The 19,199-nt window shown below is 39.5% G+C and overlaps 3 protein-coding genes across 7 annotated transcripts in view; 1 reads left to right on the top strand and 2 right to left on the bottom strand.

The window, feature by feature from the left end:
• ACTA2 (actin alpha 2, smooth muscle) overlaps window positions 1-7,106 on the bottom strand; it is a 53,693-nt gene extending 46,587 nt beyond the window's left edge. The window contains exons 1-2 of the mRNA XM_023225189.2: window positions 7,058-7,106; window positions 5,568-5,701 (exon numbers count right to left, since the gene is read on the bottom strand). The gene's annotated coding sequence lies outside the window, so the exon portion shown is untranslated. The remainder of the gene's footprint in view (window positions 1-5,567; window positions 5,702-7,057) is intronic.
• On the bottom strand, window positions 6,935-15,199 carry LOC116418911. Its single transcript, XM_031936175.1, has 2 exons — window positions 13,219-15,199; window positions 6,935-7,215 (listed from the first exon to the last, which is right to left on the bottom strand). Exons 1-2 carry the CDS (start codon window positions 13,610-13,612, stop codon window positions 7,211-7,213), a joined length of 399 nt encoding a protein of 132 aa, XP_031792035.1. The 5' UTR covers window positions 13,613-15,199; the 3' UTR covers window positions 6,935-7,210.
• Window positions 11,676-19,199, top strand: part of FAS (Fas cell surface death receptor) — a 26,701-nt gene continuing 19,177 nt past the window's right edge. For 2 of the 5 annotated variants that reach the window (XM_023225188.2, XM_023225187.2), the window contains exon 1: window positions 12,267-13,102. In XM_023225188.2, the coding sequence (XP_023080956.1) occupies window positions 13,073-13,102 (30 nt within the window). In that variant the 5' untranslated portion in view covers window positions 12,267-13,072. Of the gene's footprint in view, window positions 11,802-12,266; window positions 13,103-13,477; window positions 13,815-19,199 lie in introns of those variants that run through there. The other 3 variants (XM_023225186.1, XM_023225185.1, XM_026454831.2) reach the window with 2 other exon arrangements.

The following is a 19,199-nucleotide window of genomic DNA, read 5'->3' as shown; positions in this document are numbered from 1 at the left end:
ACATTTGAATAGTCCTTCCATTGTACTGAACTAATTCAAGCGTTTTGACCCTAAAATTTTGTAGTTTTACAGCAAAGACCCACTTCCTCTCCACTAAATTGAAAATGACTAATATATCTCTAACGTACCCTGAACATAATGAGCAATAATTCAGTGATATTGTGTTATTTTAAAATATACACCAAGTATTGAGACTGATCATAATTTTAAATTAACACAATTATATTCATAATTAAGAAACTATGATAGAAATAAAGTGTTGAACAGAATTTCTTGAAAATATTTTTACTAAATAAAACCAAATGTAAAGTTCCAGGTGTTGGGTAGACTTGAAGTTTGAAAATTGAATAAAATAATTCTTTCATTATATATTATTAGAACTTCTTAGAGGTTCAAACCAATGCTGATATTTGTAGAGAAGTTGCATTGTGCTTGAGATCCTTATATCTGGTGGAGGTAATTTTTGCCCACATTGCCCAGGTTACTTTGGATTAGAAGTAAAATGTATACCTACATATCCCAAAGGAGAAGCTTAGTTTCTGCTCTTTTGACATCTAATGAATTAACGCTTGTGTGGACTGAATTGTTAAAAAATCTAAAATAAACTCTTGACTGTTCTTTTCACATAAGTGGATGAAGTTGAGGAAACATAACTGTGAGTAAATTTATTGTACTCTGCTAACCTGCTCAGGCTTTCATCATCCCTGCTCTGACCTGTCAGAAAATGGTAAGAGAGAGAAAAGATTCTGTTCTATTGAAAGCCAATCCCAATAGGAAGAAGTGACAACCAGCCAGGCTCACACTGAGAAATGGGTCTAGTCACGGGCCAGGCTCAGTTCATTTACACCAGGGCTCCAACTCACTCTACTTCAGGGAACCAAAGATGTCTAGGTTCTGGGTCACCCTGAGAGGGGGAGTTTATTAAAATGAATCTTCTCTTCTACAAATTCATGCAAAATTGTTCCATGTCTAACAGTAATTTCTCCAAAAAGCCTTCTATAATACCTGAAGCTATTGGAAGCAACCTTCCTTATTCTTTCTGTCCTTGAATTTGATCTCTTCTCTCTGATAATTATTAATAGGAATTAATATTCATCAAGAATTTTCTGTTTCTGGCACTGCATAGCATCTTTTCTATGAATTACCTCCTTTAATCCTCCTAATAAGCATATAAAGTTTATTCTGTTAACATTTGTTTCACAAATCAGAAAACTGAAAGCCCAGAAAACCTTTTTATGTTTAGAAACACTGTCCACTGCCTGAAACACTGAAAAAATGGATAAAAATTAAGTACAATTAAAAGAATAGATTCTTTAGCTTCTATTAAGCTTTAAGTTTTAATGGGTTATGATGTTGTGTGTAAGTGTAGGGGTCTGGGGAGAAGAGATAGGGGAGGGAAGAAAGTGAGCGCTGAGATAAAAATGCAGTAAAATAAAAAAATGGGGTCAGTGAGTTTCCTGGGTCTGCAGCAGGGTGCCTTGCCAGCCTTGGCTCCTAGGAAGGGAAGGCTTGTGACTTACCACAGACCAGATTCTTGCTGCCTTCAAAGAGAGATGTTCACAAGGAGAAGATGCCAGCATTCAGGAGAGATGAGAGTCTGGCCAAATAATTGTCAAGAACCCTTAAAATGCAGGCTACTCATCTTGGGATGGTTTTAAACAGTAATAAGCATAGGCAGCAATAACCCTCATGAAGTATGGGGAAAGAGAATGTGAAAGTCTCAAACTAGGGCTGTTCTCTCTCATTCTCCCTCTCTTTAATTGTTATTGATGATATTGTTTTTCCTTAACAAGTCTATACATCCTGAGAGATGGGGTGAGGACAGCATAGATGCTATGGTTTTGATCCTTCTATCAAAAATGAGGACAAAATCCAAACTCAATTCAACCAGAAAAGGTTACATGTGCTTGACTGTATAATTTGCTAGCCATGTGTTTAGTCCTGACTCTAATCAAATGCCAGGAGGATCCAGAGAGCAACAGCAAAAGTCATTTCTAGTGCCTGTGTCCTCATCACACACCTCCTCACACATGTAAAGCACCTACAAAGGCTTTGGGGCAGATCCTGGCAAAATGGAATAATAGAAGATATAGTTCTTACATTCAAAGAGCTTCCAAGCTATTTATGGAGCTTGACAGATGCCAAAAAAGGCAAAGCTTATTTGCAAAGTCTGTAGTTTCAGAAGATGGCCAGATGAACCGAAAGATAAAGTGGACTTCTTTCCACTTGAAATTTTATTTCATTTATTAATTTTTAAGTTTTGTTCACCACTTCTACTTTTCTCACCCTTCTGGTCTGGATAGAAATGAAATAGTTGAATTTTAGGCACGATAAGAATTCAAGGTGGTGAGTGGAACATGAGCAGGAATTAAACATAATGCCCTTTAAATGTAAAACTAAGAAGTCAGGGCATGAGGTATAGATTTGAAGAGCATCTGGGAAGAGGTGATGGTTGGCACTTCAGGCCACCTTTGAAGCTAGGAGACCTGAGGACTGAGGAGAGCACTTTAGGAAGCATCAGGACACTGAACATAACCACAGTGAAGGTAGCAGAGAAGCAACAGCCAGGGATAAATGAGAGCCAGAACTGTGGTGTCTGGTGAGTCAAAGGAGAGATGCATTTCACAGGCAAAGAGAGGCCAGGCCTGATGCTTATAATTACTCTAATTTGTCATTCCCAGTAATCTGTAGAGTCCAGGAAGGCAAGGAATGTTCTTATGCTGCCTACTGCTATTCCCTGATGCCTAACACAGTCCATGGTACAAAGTAGGTACTCATAAGTATTCGTTTAGTTAAGGAAAATTGTTGGGATTTTAGACTTAAGCTCAAAGCCTCCATTCAAAGAAAGTGGCCAATATGTCCCCCCTCTGGAGCAAGTTGCATTCTGATTAGGAATGAGACTCAAGCCATATAAAGTCAAGTACAGTTACAATGCAATGATAAGAAAGAATGGGATAGCTCAATTCCAAATGCATCTGGATGTATCTGATGTGTAAATTTAAAAAGAGAGAGATAATTTTCCCAGACTCCAAATGCCAAATCAGTTTCACTCTCTCCTCAAAAGTGCTGAGAAAGTTCTAAATTTGGAAAGGTCACAAAGGGATAAAGTGAGTCAGAGGAGGCTTTGGTTTTGCCTAATATGAAAAGCGGGATTTGGACTATGGAGGAAGACGGTCCTTCCAGAGGGGATGTTTGAATGACAGAGTAGGAATAGGGCATGGGGAGGCCAGCTGTGAGGAAGTCAGCACAAGCAAAGGGCAGGCCCAGCAACATCCAAGAGAGAGCGGGGCCAGACCACAGGGTGTTCGGTTTGGAGCCTCCAGACCTGTGTCTTAACCCAAGCTCTGCCACGTACTAGCTGTGTGCAAATTACTTAAACTCACCCAACCTATGTTTCTTAATCTGTAAAATAAGGATAATACTAGATGTTAAGATTATGTGAGAATCAAATGAGACATCATATGCATAAAGCACTTTTCCAGGGCAGTTAAACCCTTGATAAATATTAGCTACTTAGTAACCATCTGGTTAAAAGAGAAATGACTTTTTTTTTTTTTTAAGAACTGGCCATTGCTTTATCTTCCATCATTGTGATTTATACTTTTTAACTATATTCACACCAGGAAAAGTTGATAGTAAATTTCATTTTGGGTGAGGTCTAGACTAGTATCCATGGAAAGGAAGGCAAATTGAAGAGGTGTGATCCTAGGACAGGTGAAGAACCAAGGTCAAAGGGGGACAGTTCCCAATTCAATCCAACAGCTGCTTTGTTAACAGTGCCACAGGCAGTGGGGTGGGCAGGGTGGGAGATGCATCATGTCCTGGGAAGGGAACACTGTGGGGAGTGAGAGAGAGAGGCTGGATGGGGGAAACGGTGGATAAAAAGTTGGGCAAAGTAATTTAGTCCCAGTCCCAGAAACTACGTGTTTCAGTCTGTGCTGGGTATGTAAAGGTTTCAAATGGGCTTTCTATGAAAAACAGCAATGAGGCAAACCATCCTGTTCACTAAAAAGATAGGAATTATCATGATACTGTGCAAAGAGCCCAGGCTTTAGAGTCAGGCAAATCTTGATACATTTACTTGACACATGAACTTGATCGAGTTACCTCTTTATGTGAATCAGGAAAGTTATTCTTTCCCTATAGGTGTGGGTATGAGAATTAGATAAGTTAATATATATAAAAGGGTCTAACACATAGTGAATGCACGATTAACTGGTATGTGTTGGTTCAAGAAGGCAGTATGTTATATGCGAGAAGCAATTGCTTTGGTTCAAATCCCAGTTCTATTGCTTACTGGTTGGGTGACTACTGCAAGATCCTTAAGCGCTTGGGCCCATGATTGTTTCACCTATATCTTGCACACAATAAGAAGACTTACCTCCCAAGATTTTTATGAGCATTGAATGAAATCATATTTATAAAACCAACTAAATGGTACCCGGCTCATGTTAAGTGATCTAAATGGAGGGGTATTATCATTAAGAAGCAATTAAAAGTTGTATGTGTATGAAGTTAACAGCTTTTAACATAAAAGACAATGGATTATTTGTTGAGAGAGCTTACCGAGCTTAATTTTTTTTTTTTTTTTTGAAAAGAGGAAAGTAAGACATAAAAGGCAGAATATGTGGTACAGAACTGTAAGATACATGTCCCATGACAGAAATAAAAAAGGCAGAGATTCACTGAGGGGGTAAATTCATGGACATTTATGGTCACATTATCCTGATTGGTTGAGGAATTCAGCAGGCTTCTAGCCAGTTTTCTTGCTGTTCACAGAAATAAAAGCTCAGTGTCTTTGAAAATGAACTAAGTTTTTTTTTTTTTCTTTTTCTTGATAGGAAAATGTATTTATGTGGTCAAGTAAGACTTGTTTCTGCTAAGAAAAAATTCAGCCTAAGTAGTATAATATGAAGCTAAATTGAAACTGTATACAAATATGTTTATAATGAGATTATTGAATTTGTTGATTTCCCTACATTTCCCATCTACTACCACTAAAGAAATGCTGTAATAATAATACAATTGGCCAAAGTGGTAAAAGTGGGGTTGGTTTGTCCTTGTCTGTTTGAGGTAAACAACTGAACTGACGGGTGATTTCCCTGAGCAAAGACTCTTGCTACTTCATGTGTCCATTCCAGAAGGTGGCATCACATCACATGGGAGATGGTGAGAAATTCATAACCTCACGCTTCTTAGACCTACCAAATCAGAATATTAATCTCAATAATATTGACAGGTAGTTTATATCCATATTGAGGTTTGAAATGCACTGAGTTAGAGTGTGGAGTTATGGCCACACTATCTTAATTAGATTATCTTTATTTCAATCCAATTTGCATGGCTATGTGAGCTATGATTCTTAGATAGAGGAGTGAATATTAACAGCAAAAATTCTTACTTAACAGACTTACTCAGTGCAAGAAAGGGTGCCCTTAGCTCACTGTATTATGATCTTGGTCAATATGACCCAGAATTTAAGAAAATAATATGACAAGAGTATGGTGTTAATCAACCGGAAACCATGTGTTCAACAGAACAACAAAGCAAGAAGGCTTTGTACTTACTTAGGGAGTTTACATCTTGATGATAAGGCCACTGAGGTAATTGAAGAGGAAGTGGATTCAGCACAGGCTTTGGAAGTTCACATCTGTTGCCTAGTAACTGTGTGACTTTGGGCAAGTCATTCCAAGTTTCTTTTCTATAAAATAGGATGGTAACAGTTTCTTTTCTATAAAACAGTTTCTTTTTTATAAAATAGGATGGTAACAGTATCTACTTTATGGGGAGTTATAAGGTTCAGATAAGTTAACAGGTATGCCAAAACAAACAAACAAACAAAAACCACACACACACACACAAATGTTATGCCAAAACAAACAAACAAACAAAAACCACACACATACACAAATGTTCTGGACATTATGTAAACATTAGATATTACTGATATCTTATTTTTGTTTATTTTTAAATATCTGTCCCTTTAAACCATTCTTCTCAACATTTATTTGATTTATTTGACTTAAATAAAAATAAATTTGAGGAAATTTCAGGAAGAACTTTGATAAACCCATTGAATGACTTGGAAATTCTAAGAGGATTTCAAAGCCAGGTAGAGGAATGCCTGCTTAGTGTCTTTCCTCAGTGCAAAGCCTGGTAAAGGCCTCACTTTCTCCCTCAGTTTACCGTGATCAGAGAGTCAGGCTACCTAGATATCCCTGTTGCCTGGACAAAAAACTCTTTAGAGGCGGGTTTGTGTAGAGTTTGTGAGGAGTTTTCAGACGGTAAAATTCCTCTTCCTACGTCAGGTGATGGGAGGGTTACCATCATTCCTTTTACACGGAGCTATTCCAGTTCTGTTTAAAAGTAGTGTTCTTTGTATAGTGGATGTTGAGCAAACACTTGTCAAACTATAGGAAGTTATAACATCGGGAGAATTTCTAACCACTGCAAAGTGTTCTGATATGTAATAAATTGCCTTGAGTAATAGTAGGAGCCAGCGCTGGACAGAGTCAAGCTAAGGCTGGCATAGTCTCCTAGGGCTGTTGTAGAGAAGAGTCTAAAGTGGGAGGTGTTGATCTTATGGTCCCAGAGGTCTCTCCCACACTACTTTTCTGCCTGTATAGGTCAGAATCTATTAAGAGTGAGTAGGAATGGGTTACACCTCACATCCATGAAGGGCCTTAAATGACAGTAGCACACACTAGTGTCATATATCAAGTGGCAAACGACACTAGCACCAAATGTGATTCTGCATTTAAGTTCTAAGTATTAAATGCATCTATTTGCTCTATGAAAACACAAGATATCCCTCAGTGTTTGCAAACTGGTTCAATATTGTGTTGATTTTTATTTTGCTTTAATATACTAAGAGAACTTCAAAAGACTGACGTGGTCCATGCTCTCTGAGCCAGGCCTTTCTTGACTTCTTGTGTTTAGTTATTCATGAAACCACTGGGCCTGTCTAAATGGGCAAGTCATATAGGAAGAGACAGAGTGAAAGGGAGAACAAGAGCAAGAGCTAAAGTGAGAGAAAGAGAGAAAGACATCTTCTCACCTTCAGGCCTGATCAGAGGCAATAATGGGAGACCATGGGAGGGGAGAGCCCGATCCAATGATTCATTTTGAGTTATTTTCTGGAAAGTTTTAAAAATATGGTATTCTTCATGGAGAAGCCAAGATGTTAGGCTGCAGGCAATGCTTATGCTCTCTAGCCTAGTGAGGAGGAAAGCAGTATGGGTAAATAAATGGGCATTTAGTTGGCAATATAGGTAGGGACTATATCAATCATCACCTATAAAAGGTTTTGGTGATGGTCATTAGGGGGCCATTGGCAAATTGCTACAACAAAATAATAAAATTAATAAAATAACAAAATCCAAGTTTATTTCCCAGAATCTATGTGGGCGTATCATTACTGTCGGAAAGACTTATATTTACCAGGTGAGAAAATTGAGGCTGAGAGATGTTAAATATTATGCGCAGCTTCTCACATCTAGTGAAGTAACTGAACTAGGGTTTATATCTAGAGATGCTATCCTTCATAGGACAAGTTGCTAATTTGGGGGTGTTCTCAGGGAGAGGAGGATGTCTATATGCTCATATACACAGATTATCCAAATAAAAACTCTTACTCCCCATTCTCCTTTCTCATTTTAACTAGATATTAATACCACTATTGTATTAGTTGACTAAGGTTGCCTTCTGCAGAAAACCATCAGTGTCTCCTTTCTACACAAGTGCTCTGGGCTGCCCTGCCCTTTCCCCTCCAACATCCCATTCCACATTCTCTCTCTATCTCTGCAGGACTCCCTGTAGTCCTCCCTACCCATCCATTATCTCCCTCAAGCTGTCCCCTCAGCCTTTTCTAACAGGGAAAAGCTGGTGCCCTGGTAAAGAGTCCCCCACCCCATCCCACTTCCCAGCACTAGATGGGCTTAGGAGACAATGACTGCCCCTCCCTCATGCTGTTCCTTGCAGTCACCTCCCTTCCAGTCCCTTGAGGAGGGCCTGAGGCCCACACTAGCTAGTCTTTTCTCTGGAGGTTGTTTGGGGGCAGAGAAGAAGTCTAAAGTAGAGAGAAGGCGCTGCCATGCCTTAAGCCAACCTTTCCAGAAGTATAACGCCCTTGCCACTAGTAGTTTGGGAAACAATTTTTATTGGCATGCAGGCAAATATTTTGTTTCAATAGTGGCCTATTTATTTTTATGAATACCTTCTATTTTTGGCAAGGAATGCTGATTTTCCATTTATGGTTATAATGTAATGTTTTATTTTAAAAACAAAATGACTTAGGGAACAAAATAAGTTGATTTAAAAATACATATTAGTTAAATATATATTTACCATATACAAGTAGACTACAGAAATGGCAAAGTAGACTGAAGTTGAAGAAACATTGCCTTAAGCTAAGCCCACTCGGGACTAAATTTTATCTGCCCCCAAATCAACACCTCTTGAAAAGTGGTCCCTATCTTTCCTTGTGTCAGTTCTGAACACCTAGGGGGTAGGCATGCTTCTCATGTTTGGTTTCATAGAATATCTGTGTCTTCAGGGGACCACCATATGCAAAAATGTCAGGGGAGGGGTACTCTATTGGATTAAGAAGCCAGGGTCCACCGAACAGATGCTTTCAGCCTACTAACTCAATTGCTCTCTGCTTCTTAGTTGCCACAGTCTAAACATTCTTTAATGCATTGCATTTTTCAGCCATTGCTCAACAGGTAGGTTCGTATACCAGTTTTCATAGTGGGAAAAATTAGGAGACTTAATAATTTGCTCCATATCTTGGTGGCCAAGCTTTCCAGCCCTGGTCAGTTAGGCTTTAGGACACTTTTTCTAGATTTGTGCTATCCTAGCCTTCAGGAATGTGAGCAAGGAAGTAGTATAGAAAGGAAGTAGTACAAGAAGGAAGTAGTGCAGGAAGGAAGTAGTGCAGGAAGGAAGTAGTGCAGGAAGGAAGTAGATCAGGAAAAGTGGTTGTAAGCCATTTAACTTACTTTTTTTTCCATCTGAACTGTGACCCCAAATTATCAATTTATCTTGTGAAGGCACTTCATTTAGGAAAAGCAATGTAAAAGTAAAAATTAGTATTTATTGTGTGTACTAGGTGCTTTGCATACATCATTTCTTTAATCCTGTAGGAAATAATATGTTCTCTGGGAAGTGAAAATGTGTATATGATTAGATTCACAGATTACATATCCAAATCTAAGACTCCCTCCTCTCTTTTCCTTTCCCAAGAACCCATACATATTTCTGTTAATTGGTAGAAACAATTATTAATAGATTTTGTCACTTGGCTGCTGTGGGCTCTGACGCCCTCTAGTGACAGAAAAATTCCTTGGTAGAAGAAGTAATGTCCCCAGATACTCAGCAGCCTACAGAATTGTTTAAGCAATGATCTTCACTTGAGCTTGAAACTAGAGTAGCTAATTTGTAACAATTAATTTTTGTAACAAAAGAATTATTATGCAGATCAAAGTTCTGATAATTTATCAGTTAAGATTTTTTCAGTTGTAAGACTCTGGCTTAAGCAAAAACTAAGAATTTGTAGAGTTGGGTAACTGGGTGGGGGGGCGGGGGTGTCCGGAGTTCAATTTCAGAACCAAATGCATCCAGAACTTGGATGACTCTACCAACCTTGATCTTTCAGCATGGTTTCCTCTCAGTGTGGTTTCCTCTCAGCATGAGCTGACTGTTTTCAGCTCTGGCAGGACCACAAGCTCCCTTCACAACCAACCACATCAGTTTCACATCTCACATATTTCTACTTCAAATCCAGTGAAAAATAAAGGGTTTGTGTCCCAGTCTTTCCAGTAACAGTCCCAAAATCTACTCCAACTGAATGTGATGTGCTGATTGACTTAAGCCAAGTCATGTTTCCCACCCACTACCTCCCTCCACTTACATGTATACCCAAGCTCTGGGATCAGTACCAATGCACTGTGATGGTTAATTTTATGAATCAAATTAGCTAGCCCATGGCACTCAGCTATTTAGTCAAACATTATCTTAGATATTTCTGTAAAGCTATGTTTTGGACGGGATTAACATTTAAATCTTTAAACTTTGAGTAAAACATTTGCCTTCTATAATGTCAATAGTCCTTATCCAATTAGTTGAAGGCTTTAAAAAAAAAAAAAAAAAAAAAAAAAGACTGACTTCCACTGAGAGAGTGAGAATTATGCCAACAGACTGCCTTTGGACTTGAATTGTAACTTTTTCATGGGTCTCCAGCCTGTTGGCCAAGGCTAAAGTTTTGGACTTGCCAGCCTCTACAATCACGTGAGCCAGCTCCTATCTATCTATCTTTCCATCTTTTCATTCTCTTGGTTCTGTTTCTCTAGAGAACCCTGATAAAAGAACCATTCACATCAAATAGTTAAGAAAAGGAGAGAGGGACAGTTTTTCTAAAGACAACTTGGAAGTACTATTACCAGGAGGAAGAAGAAGGAGAAAGGCAGGATAAACAGTCATGGATATACACTATAGTTGGGAATTATTAAAATCAACTTGTTGCTATTTAGTAAAAACAATTTGGTTGACAACATTTTTAAAACATTAGGTCCAAAGGGGAAAATAACAAAAGTCTTAGTGGTAAAAAGATGTAGAAGTTTTCTTTATTGTTGTTGTTGTTTTTTTTTTGATTTTTGTTTTAATCTTAACTCTTCCAGTTTTTTACATAGTCAGATATTGGTTTAAATGTTATTCAGAATGTTCAGAAACCAGGATATCTTTTGGAATACAAGAAACAAGCTTTAACTTATATGGTATGGTTTGAATAAGGATGCTTGTCCAAAATACCTCCAACATCTGGTGGAGTGCCGAAATTCTATTATTAAAATTTTACTACTTTGCCCTTGAAGGCCTGAGGACTCTCAGGAATATGCTGGCAAAATAAAAATAACCTTTAGAGATGCCCAAACTGTTTTTCCCAGAACACCAGCATTTATTAGGTGTTCATTCAATAGATTTTTCAAAGAGTTCCATAGACAAAGAAGTTTGGGGAACAGTATATATAATTACCCCACCCTTTAATATTAGCATGTTAAAGGCCCTGAGAAGTTTTGGATTAAGAAAGTTTTCAAATTAAATTAACCCAGAATTTTCTAAGATTATTTGACCATGAAACATATTTCTCCCCACAAAGCACCTATTCCTATCTCCTTGAACTTGAGGATAATTAGATGTACAAGGGTAGGAGGTAGGGGAAGGGGGTATGGCATAGAAAGAGCAGGACCTTGGAAGCAAGAATATCTAAATTTAATTCCTGACTCTGCTATTTATTAACTAACCAACTTTGCCAATGATGCTGAAGCTTTTTTGGCTACTTTTTTTTAATTTGTAAAGTAAGTTTAATAATCACTCACCTCACTGGGCTATAATGATAAGTATTAAGTAAGGAAGATCCACATATGCGAGTTTCTGGCTTATAATTGACACTCAAGAGATATTGATTTTGTCAATTGTCCTTTCCCCTTTTTTTCTCACTTCCCTCATTCCATTCCTTCTTCCTTTACTTCTCTTTTCCTTCCCTCTCACCTCTTTTCCTTCCTTCCTTTTACATTTTTTATTTAAATGAACTTTTTATTTTGGAATAGTTTTAGGATTTCAGAAAAGTTGCAAAGGTAATACAGAGAATGCCCATATACCATCCTCCCTGTCCCACTTCTTTCTGTGTCTATTAGATGCTCAGAGTGTGTGCACAAGGCTGGCACGCCCAGGGTCTTCCTCATGGCACTAACAGTCTACTGAAAGGTGGAACAGAGACAAATCAGTCAACACCTACAAGACTGCTGGTAAGTGCAGTGACAGATGCAAAACACAGGATGATGGAAAGCACTCAGGAGGGTAACCTAACCTAGATTTGAGGGCCGGAACAGGCTCCAGTAGAAAATGTCGACTAAGAGGAAGCCTGAAGGATGAACAGTGAGCCCAAGCAAAGGGTTATTAATGTGTTATTAATGGGTTGAATCTAACTGGGAAGGGAGAGAGGCGGCAGAGTGCAGAGCTTGGTGGATGATGCCAAAGGAATACTGAAACTTTCAATGTGTCCAAATTCAGGTTCAGTAATGATGGTATTATCCAAACATACTTTCTGTAAAATTCATGCAAAACTACCTAAGAGCTATCTACTGTTCCAAAACAATAGTAACTTTGAACAGTGTTCACCAGAGCACAAAAGAATTACAAGATTTTTTTTTTTTTAAAGAAAACTGGCCAGGAAATAATGAGTAACGAAGGACAGGAAGTAATTCTGAATGTTTAATATAGCTGGGGCTGTGCAATCTGCCTTAAGTTGTTAGCTTTGTTTTCCTCTTGAGAAATAAAAAGCGGCCCTCCCTTTTCAGAGCCCTATGGCGCAATATCTGTACTTTTTCATATGGCGACCTGTCCATTGCAGGAACGTCTGTGAGCCTCTGTTGCAACCACAACATGGACAGCTCAGTCAAATGCCCCGCAAGTCCTCCTCTGATTGACTCCAACAATTAGCCAAGGCTGTGCACCCAGGCAGGACCTGTGCACTCTGAGCTGCGTTGTCCTTCAAGACCTCCTCAACTTCCCAGGTTGAACTGCAGCCAAAGTCTTTAGAAAGGGTAGCAGGCAGGCTCTCGAGGTCCTCACCTGAGGGAGCTTGCCAGCCACTGCAGGAACGCCCCGGGACGGGGAATGCCCATTTGTGCAACAAACCCTGACTCCTTCCTCACCCTGACTTCTCCCCCTCCCTCTCCGCGCGCAGGCCAAGTTGCTGAATCAATGGAGCCCTCCCCAACCCGGGCGTTCCCCCGCGAGGCTTCCTTCCCATCCTCCTGACCACGGGGGCTTTTCGTGAGCTCGTCTCTGATCTCGCGCAAGAGTGACACACAGGTGTTCAAAGACGCTTCTGGGGAGTGAGGGAAGCGGTTTACGAGTGACTTGGCTGGAACGCCGGGGGCGGGCACTGGCACGGAACACACCCTGAGGCCAGCCCTGGCTGCCCAGGCGGAGCTGCCGCTTCTCCCGCGGTTGGCGGACCCGCTCAGTGCGGAGTTGGGGAGGCTCTTTCACTTCGGAGGATTGCTCGACAACCATGCTGGGCATCGGGACCCTCCTACCTCTGGTGAGCCCTCTCCTCCCCGGGTGGAGGCTTCACTCTGTCTTAGTCCCGAGGATAGGCAAAGTGGGGCGGGCGCGGGACGCGTGCGGGATTGCGGCTGCAGCGGCGCAGGCGGGCACCTGGGAGCGGCGGGCTGCTGCCGGAGGCGTTGGAGACTGGCTCCCGGGGGCTGTTAGGATCTTCCCTCCGGCCCGGGTGCTCAGAACGCTGGAGGACTCGCTTTTCTAGGGACTTGATGCGAAGTGCTGACCCCGCGGAGCAGGCGGGGCAGCTCCGGCACTCCCCACTGTGCTCCACGTAGAGGTGGGCGTGGGGGGCGTACAGGAATTGAAACGGAAGTTTGGGAAGCTTTAGGGTCGCTGGAGGAGAACCCCGGTTGGAGAGAGGAGCGGAACTCCTGGACAAGCCCTGACAAGCCAAGCCAAGGATCCGCTGCGGCGCTGGTGGGTGAGCGCGCGCCGCCCTGCGGGGGCGGGGAGAGAGTCTGCAGCCTTCAGAACAGATATTGCTCATTTTCTGGCAGTTCTCAGACGTAGGAAATAAGTCAGCCCCGAAGCAGTGGTTAAACCGAAGGGCTCGGAAGAACGGGACTGTTTCTTTCTCGAAAAAGTTATATGGGGGCTGAATGAGTTTCTGGAGGCTTGTTTACCTTTTTTTATTGTCACCCAGAAAAAGAAACTGTCGTCTCCCTTCCGGGAATTCTCTCCTTAACACTGTAAGTCGTTGCCTGAGTGGTTTCATTTTGTTTTGTTTTTCTGCCCTTCTCTTTCTTCTTTGCCCTTTCTTAGCTTGCACTCCCATGGTTGTTTCTGCCTGGTCTCCTGCTGGGGTGGTACCTGTTCCCTCCACACAGAACCCGGCGCCTATTACTGGCCAAGAAACTTGTGCAACCTGTTTTGAAAAGTCCCTCGCTCAGAAATGCCAGCTTGCGGATGGCCAATCGAAGAGACGTGGATCCAGGAGGCTCACTGGAGTACCGGAGCCTCTGAGAGTCCATGGATTTTTTTTTTTTTTTTTTTTTTGGCCCCAACAAGGTGCCAAGCATAGCGAGAGAAATGTTTACAAATGTGCTCTCCGTGGATTCCCAGGAGAGCCATGTTGTGGGGAAGATGACCACATCCCCATTTTACAGATGGCAAAATGAGGTTCAGAGAGCTTCAGTAATTCAACCAAGATCACACAGCTAGTAAATGGCAGAAATGGGATTGAACTCAGATCTAACTCCAAAACTCAGGCTGTTCCCTGATTGCATCTGATATCCAGATTACTGATACCCAGATTACACCAAAAGGCTGAGATGTCTGGGTCCATTTTATGATTAGAAAAAAAAAAAAAAAAAAAAAATCCTCCTGTTCCTTTCAGAAATAATGGACACTATTTGGGCTTCTTTAGAAACTTCCTTGGAGAAAATTTATGATTCAAGATTGAGAAACCATTTATACAATCTCAGACCACACTCTTCTCTTCCTTGTTATTAACCATTGCACTAATGCAATGGTGGCTGCTTTGAAAATCTCTTAGTTCATGGACAGCAGTATTAGCAAAGTGTAAGAAAATTGCCAACGCTTGGAGCTATGCTTATTGAACTTTTGTACCAATAGCACCTTTACCAGAGGGTGCGTGTGTTTAAAGCCCAAAGAAAACTTTGCTTTTCTGAAAGAATACACACACACACACGCATATATAAATACACATACATTTATGTATATATACATATTATAATACCTATAAGTTAGGTATCATTTATAATATTTGTATATGATATATGGCCTAGGAAATTAAGGCTTATTAAATAAAATTTATAAATGCAGATGAGTCAAATACAAAAATCAGACATAACCCTATCACCTAAGTAATCATTTTTTACGTTTTGCGGTATATCTTCCATTTATCCCCTTTAATAGAACTCTTTTAAATTTGGTTACACAGAAATTGGTTTTGTGTTCACAACATGCCTAACATCAGGCCTTTATCCTTAAAGAAGTTTCGACACTTTTGTGTCACCTCATGTGTCTCCAGAAAATGTTTGCTTTTATGCCTTCACGGTTAGTGCTTTCTTAGTAGTAGCAATAAATAAAATGGATGCAAAATGCGAATTACTTGGAATACAGAAGCAAATTTTTAATTCTATTAATGGGCTGGACGTAGATGGGTGGGGAGCTGTTTTCTGCTTTTCCCCTCTTCCCCTAGTCCTCTGACTCTGATGATAACTATAGTCAACAAATATCCCCATCCTTAACCCCTTTTGCTTCTCTTTCTCTTTCCTTCTCTCAACCTTCCTGGTGTTAGTTTTCTCTTTCCTATTTCTCAGTGTTTTCACTTCGACACTTAACAATAACAAAGTTTGAAATCCCAAAATGTTGGCAAATTTCTAAAGGAGACAGAAAAAGAGTCAAACTTACTTTACAAATTTGTTTGAGAAATAGCTGTGGTTGCTTTTTTTTTTTTTTTTTTAATTGTGCATGACCCTGTTATTGGCCAAGAAACTTGAGCAGCCTGTTTTAGAAAGTCCCCTGCTCAGAAATGCCAGCTTGCAGATGCCTAATCGAAGGAATGTGGATCCATGAGGCTCATTCGAATTCCGAAGCCTCTGAGAGTCCATGGATTTTTATTTTATTGGGCCCCAACAAGTTTTGTCTTGCATTATTTAGGACATTGGCCAGGCAATCACTGGACAGCCAGTTTTATCTCCTTTACATTTTTTAGAATGGTTATCTTATGGTCAAAGGAAGGAAGAGGGCCTTTGGAAAATAAAGCTGTGTATTTACAAGTAGCCATACAGAATAGTTTTGTGGGGAAAATAAAGAAAGTTATTTAATTTGTAATTTAATCATTTTTCTTAAACCAACCCAACGAACTTAAAAGGGACTATTTAATCATTTTTGTAGTTTAATTTGTAATTTAATAATTTTTCTTAAGCCAACCTGATGAACATAAATTGGGCTATTTATTTTTGTTTTTAATGGGCTGTACTTACATCACAAAGGACTTGAGAAGTCTTATAAATACAATAAAATAATAAATGTGAATCAAGACATTAGCAACCAGGATGGAAAAACCCAAATTTGTAAATGATGGCAAGGTTTGCAAGCAAAAATTAAATTGATAAATGGCATCACCCCCACTACCAGCTACAGTTAGACTAGTGAAAAATCCTCTAATGTTCGTGCCTTAAATACAGTTACCACCCTTAGCAGCAAATCAGACTTTAATTTGGAAAAAAAAAATTTTCTTGCACTGAGTTTAGAGAGGGGAAAAGATGAAATAATTAGAGGCAAAGAAGATCTGGAATTTAGACGTTGTCTCTGAGTAAGGCCTTTGAGACACTGGACAAGTAATTTCCTTCTGAATACTCTCATATTAACACATAGAAGAAGTGTCAGTGTTTCAAAGGAACCTCTTTGAAGGCTACTAGAATGCTTTAGGGGTGCCAAATTACCAGAGTAAACTGCCAGTTTGAGAGAATAACTGTTTGTTAAGAGATGGTCTGAAACCTAAGTAAGGAAATCCCCCCACTTGAAAGCCCCTAGGAAGTTCATTGCTTTTGGCGAATTATCTTAGGCCCCAAAAGTCCCTTGGTGAGCACATGTTTTGTAATAGGGACTAGAGACTACTGACTTATGGTGAAAAATGAAATAACACCACTTAAAACTTGAAATTGACAAAAAGCAACTTGAAACCAAATATAGGAGAGTGAACCCATCCGTTTCTTCTTTTTAAATAGGTAAATATAGAAAAAATGACCAATATGAAACAAAAAGCAAATATTTAAAAACTACATTTATACTTTATCTCACCCAACTAATATAAAGAATTTTGATTTTACTTATAAATTCCTAGCCTTGTCTACACATATACATAATTGCATGTTTAATTTGAACTATATATAGTCTGCTTTTTGTTCCTTTGAATGTTACACAAACCTTTTTCTATTTCTGCATAATTTTTATCTTGTATTTTTTCTTGGATACATTATGGAGAGAGCATTTATTAAATGAGCTGGGATTACTATAATTTTTTTTTTTTTTTTTTGAGACGGAGTCTCGCTCTGTCGCCCAGGCTGAAGTGCAGTGGCTGGATCTCAGCTCACTGCAAGCTCCGCCTCCCGGGTTTACGCCATTCTCCTGCCTCAGCCTCCCAAGTAGCTGGGACTACAGGCACCCGCCACCTCGCCTGGCTAGTTTTTTGTATTTTTTAGTAGAGATGGGATTTCACCGTGTTAGCCAGGATGGTCTTGATCTCCTGACCTGGTGATCCGCCCGTCTTGGCCTCCCAAAGTGTACTATAATTTTTATTATTTACTTTTTAATTTATTTATTACTTATTTTTATAATTTACTATTAGAAAAAAGCATTTCTTAAATGTACTGGTATATATATATGTGTGTGTGTGTGTGTGTGTGTATGACTTTTTCTTGTTACCCAAAAGTTACTCATAGAACTTACATATGAAAATTGTAGTACTTACGATGAAAAATCATAAAATAAGACAATTTAAAACTTGATAAAAAGCAACGTAATATTATATGTTGTACCTTGTACTTCCTTATAAGGTACAACACTACAAGAACCTTAGTGTATAGTTTTCTTTTTGCTATATATGTATATCTATATATTCATAAAAGTGGAAAAATAACATTAATAAATCCTCTTTATTTTCTGGAAAATCCTTGCTTTAAAAAAAGTCTGTAGCTTTTTATATAGTTAGACTTCTAACACCAATTAAATATCTTCAATTCAGTCTCAAGCAGGAACATATCTTCAGTCCACTTGCCTACCTTTATTGTCTTTGAAGTGACAGTGTGAGTAGTAAAGCCCAAATCAGAGAGAAGTTGACTTTTTGTAAGATTGGTAACTTCACCTTCCCCGGAAGGAAATGAGGTGGTTCTTCCCTTTGATCACAACTGCTTTCTTGATTTGAAATAAACTGTTGTACAGCCCAGTCACCCCATCTTTAGGCATTTAGAAATAGTAATCAGAGTTATATAGGACAACTTGCCTGAGTCCCACTAAGTAGAAATGATAGTGAATTTAGTATAAGATAATACCTTTAGGCTGGGCGGGTGACTCACACCTGTCACTCAGCACTTTGGAAGGCCAAGGTGGGTGGATCATGGATCAATTGAGATTAGGAGTTTGAGACCAGCCTGGCCAACATGGTGAAAACTCGACTCTATTGAAAATACACAAGTTAGCTGGGTGTGGTGGCATGCCCGTCATCTCAGCTACTCGGGAGGTTGGGGCAGGAGAATTGCTGGAACCTGTGAGGCGGAAGTTGCAGTGAGCCAAGATCATGCCACTGCACTCCAGGCTGGGCGACAGAGTAAGACTCCATCTAAAAAGAAAACAAACAAACAAAAAATTATACTTTTAGAGCAAGGCCAGCCTTGTAAATTAGCAAATCTGACTACAAATTCAATCAGCAGATATACTCAGCCCAGCAAAGTGAGCAAGCTTACTGTAGGTTGTGTTAAGGCATGGACTGGGATAAACAGGCAAAATTAGAGTAAATTTGACAATTTGACATTGGATTCATTAATGACAGCCTGTCCTTTGATGAAGTCAGGCAGCATTGTGTTTCTATTCACCTCTGTGTTTTGTGAGGCTATAAAAATATAAGATGTGAGAAATGTGAATACATTTTATTTGTGAGGGCAGAGATCTTGAAGAAGAGAGTAAGAGGAAGTCAGAGTATGTGGGTGAAAGCTCTTCTTTTCTGCTGAGGATTTAGCTTTGGTTTTTAGCCATTCTCACAAAGAGATCATTGGTCCTAATTAACTGATTGTTGTTGTTGTTTTTCACATGAGTGTCTGTAAGGATTTAGGCTTGATTTTAAAAATTGGGCCTATACTCACAGAAAGACAAATACTATATGATCTCACTTATATGTGGAATCTAAAAGATTTGAATCCATAAAAGTAGAGAGTAGAATAGTGGTTACCAGAGGCTGGTAGGGGGCAAAGTTGGGGGAGTTAGGGAGATATTGGTCAAAGGATACAAAAATATACAAAATTTCAGTTAGGAGGAATAAGTTCAAGAGATCTAGTGTACAACTTGATGTCTATAGCTAATAACAATGTATTGTATACTTGAAAATTACT

Source organism: Piliocolobus tephrosceles, chromosome 9, assembly GCF_002776525.5.
Source record: "Piliocolobus tephrosceles isolate RC106 chromosome 9, ASM277652v3, whole genome shotgun sequence".
In the NCBI taxonomy this organism is placed as follows: Eukaryota; Metazoa; Chordata; class Mammalia; order Primates; family Cercopithecidae; genus Piliocolobus; species Piliocolobus tephrosceles.
The sequence above is the reverse complement of the archived record's forward strand: the minus strand, read 5'-3'. Positions and strand labels throughout refer to the sequence as shown.

Bases quoted from the DNA above. Each gene is read 5' to 3' on its own strand.
- LOC116418911 (XM_031936175.1), bottom strand. From the start codon at position 13,612: ATGAGCAATATCTGTTCTGAAGGCTGCAGACTCTCTCCCCGCCCCCGC.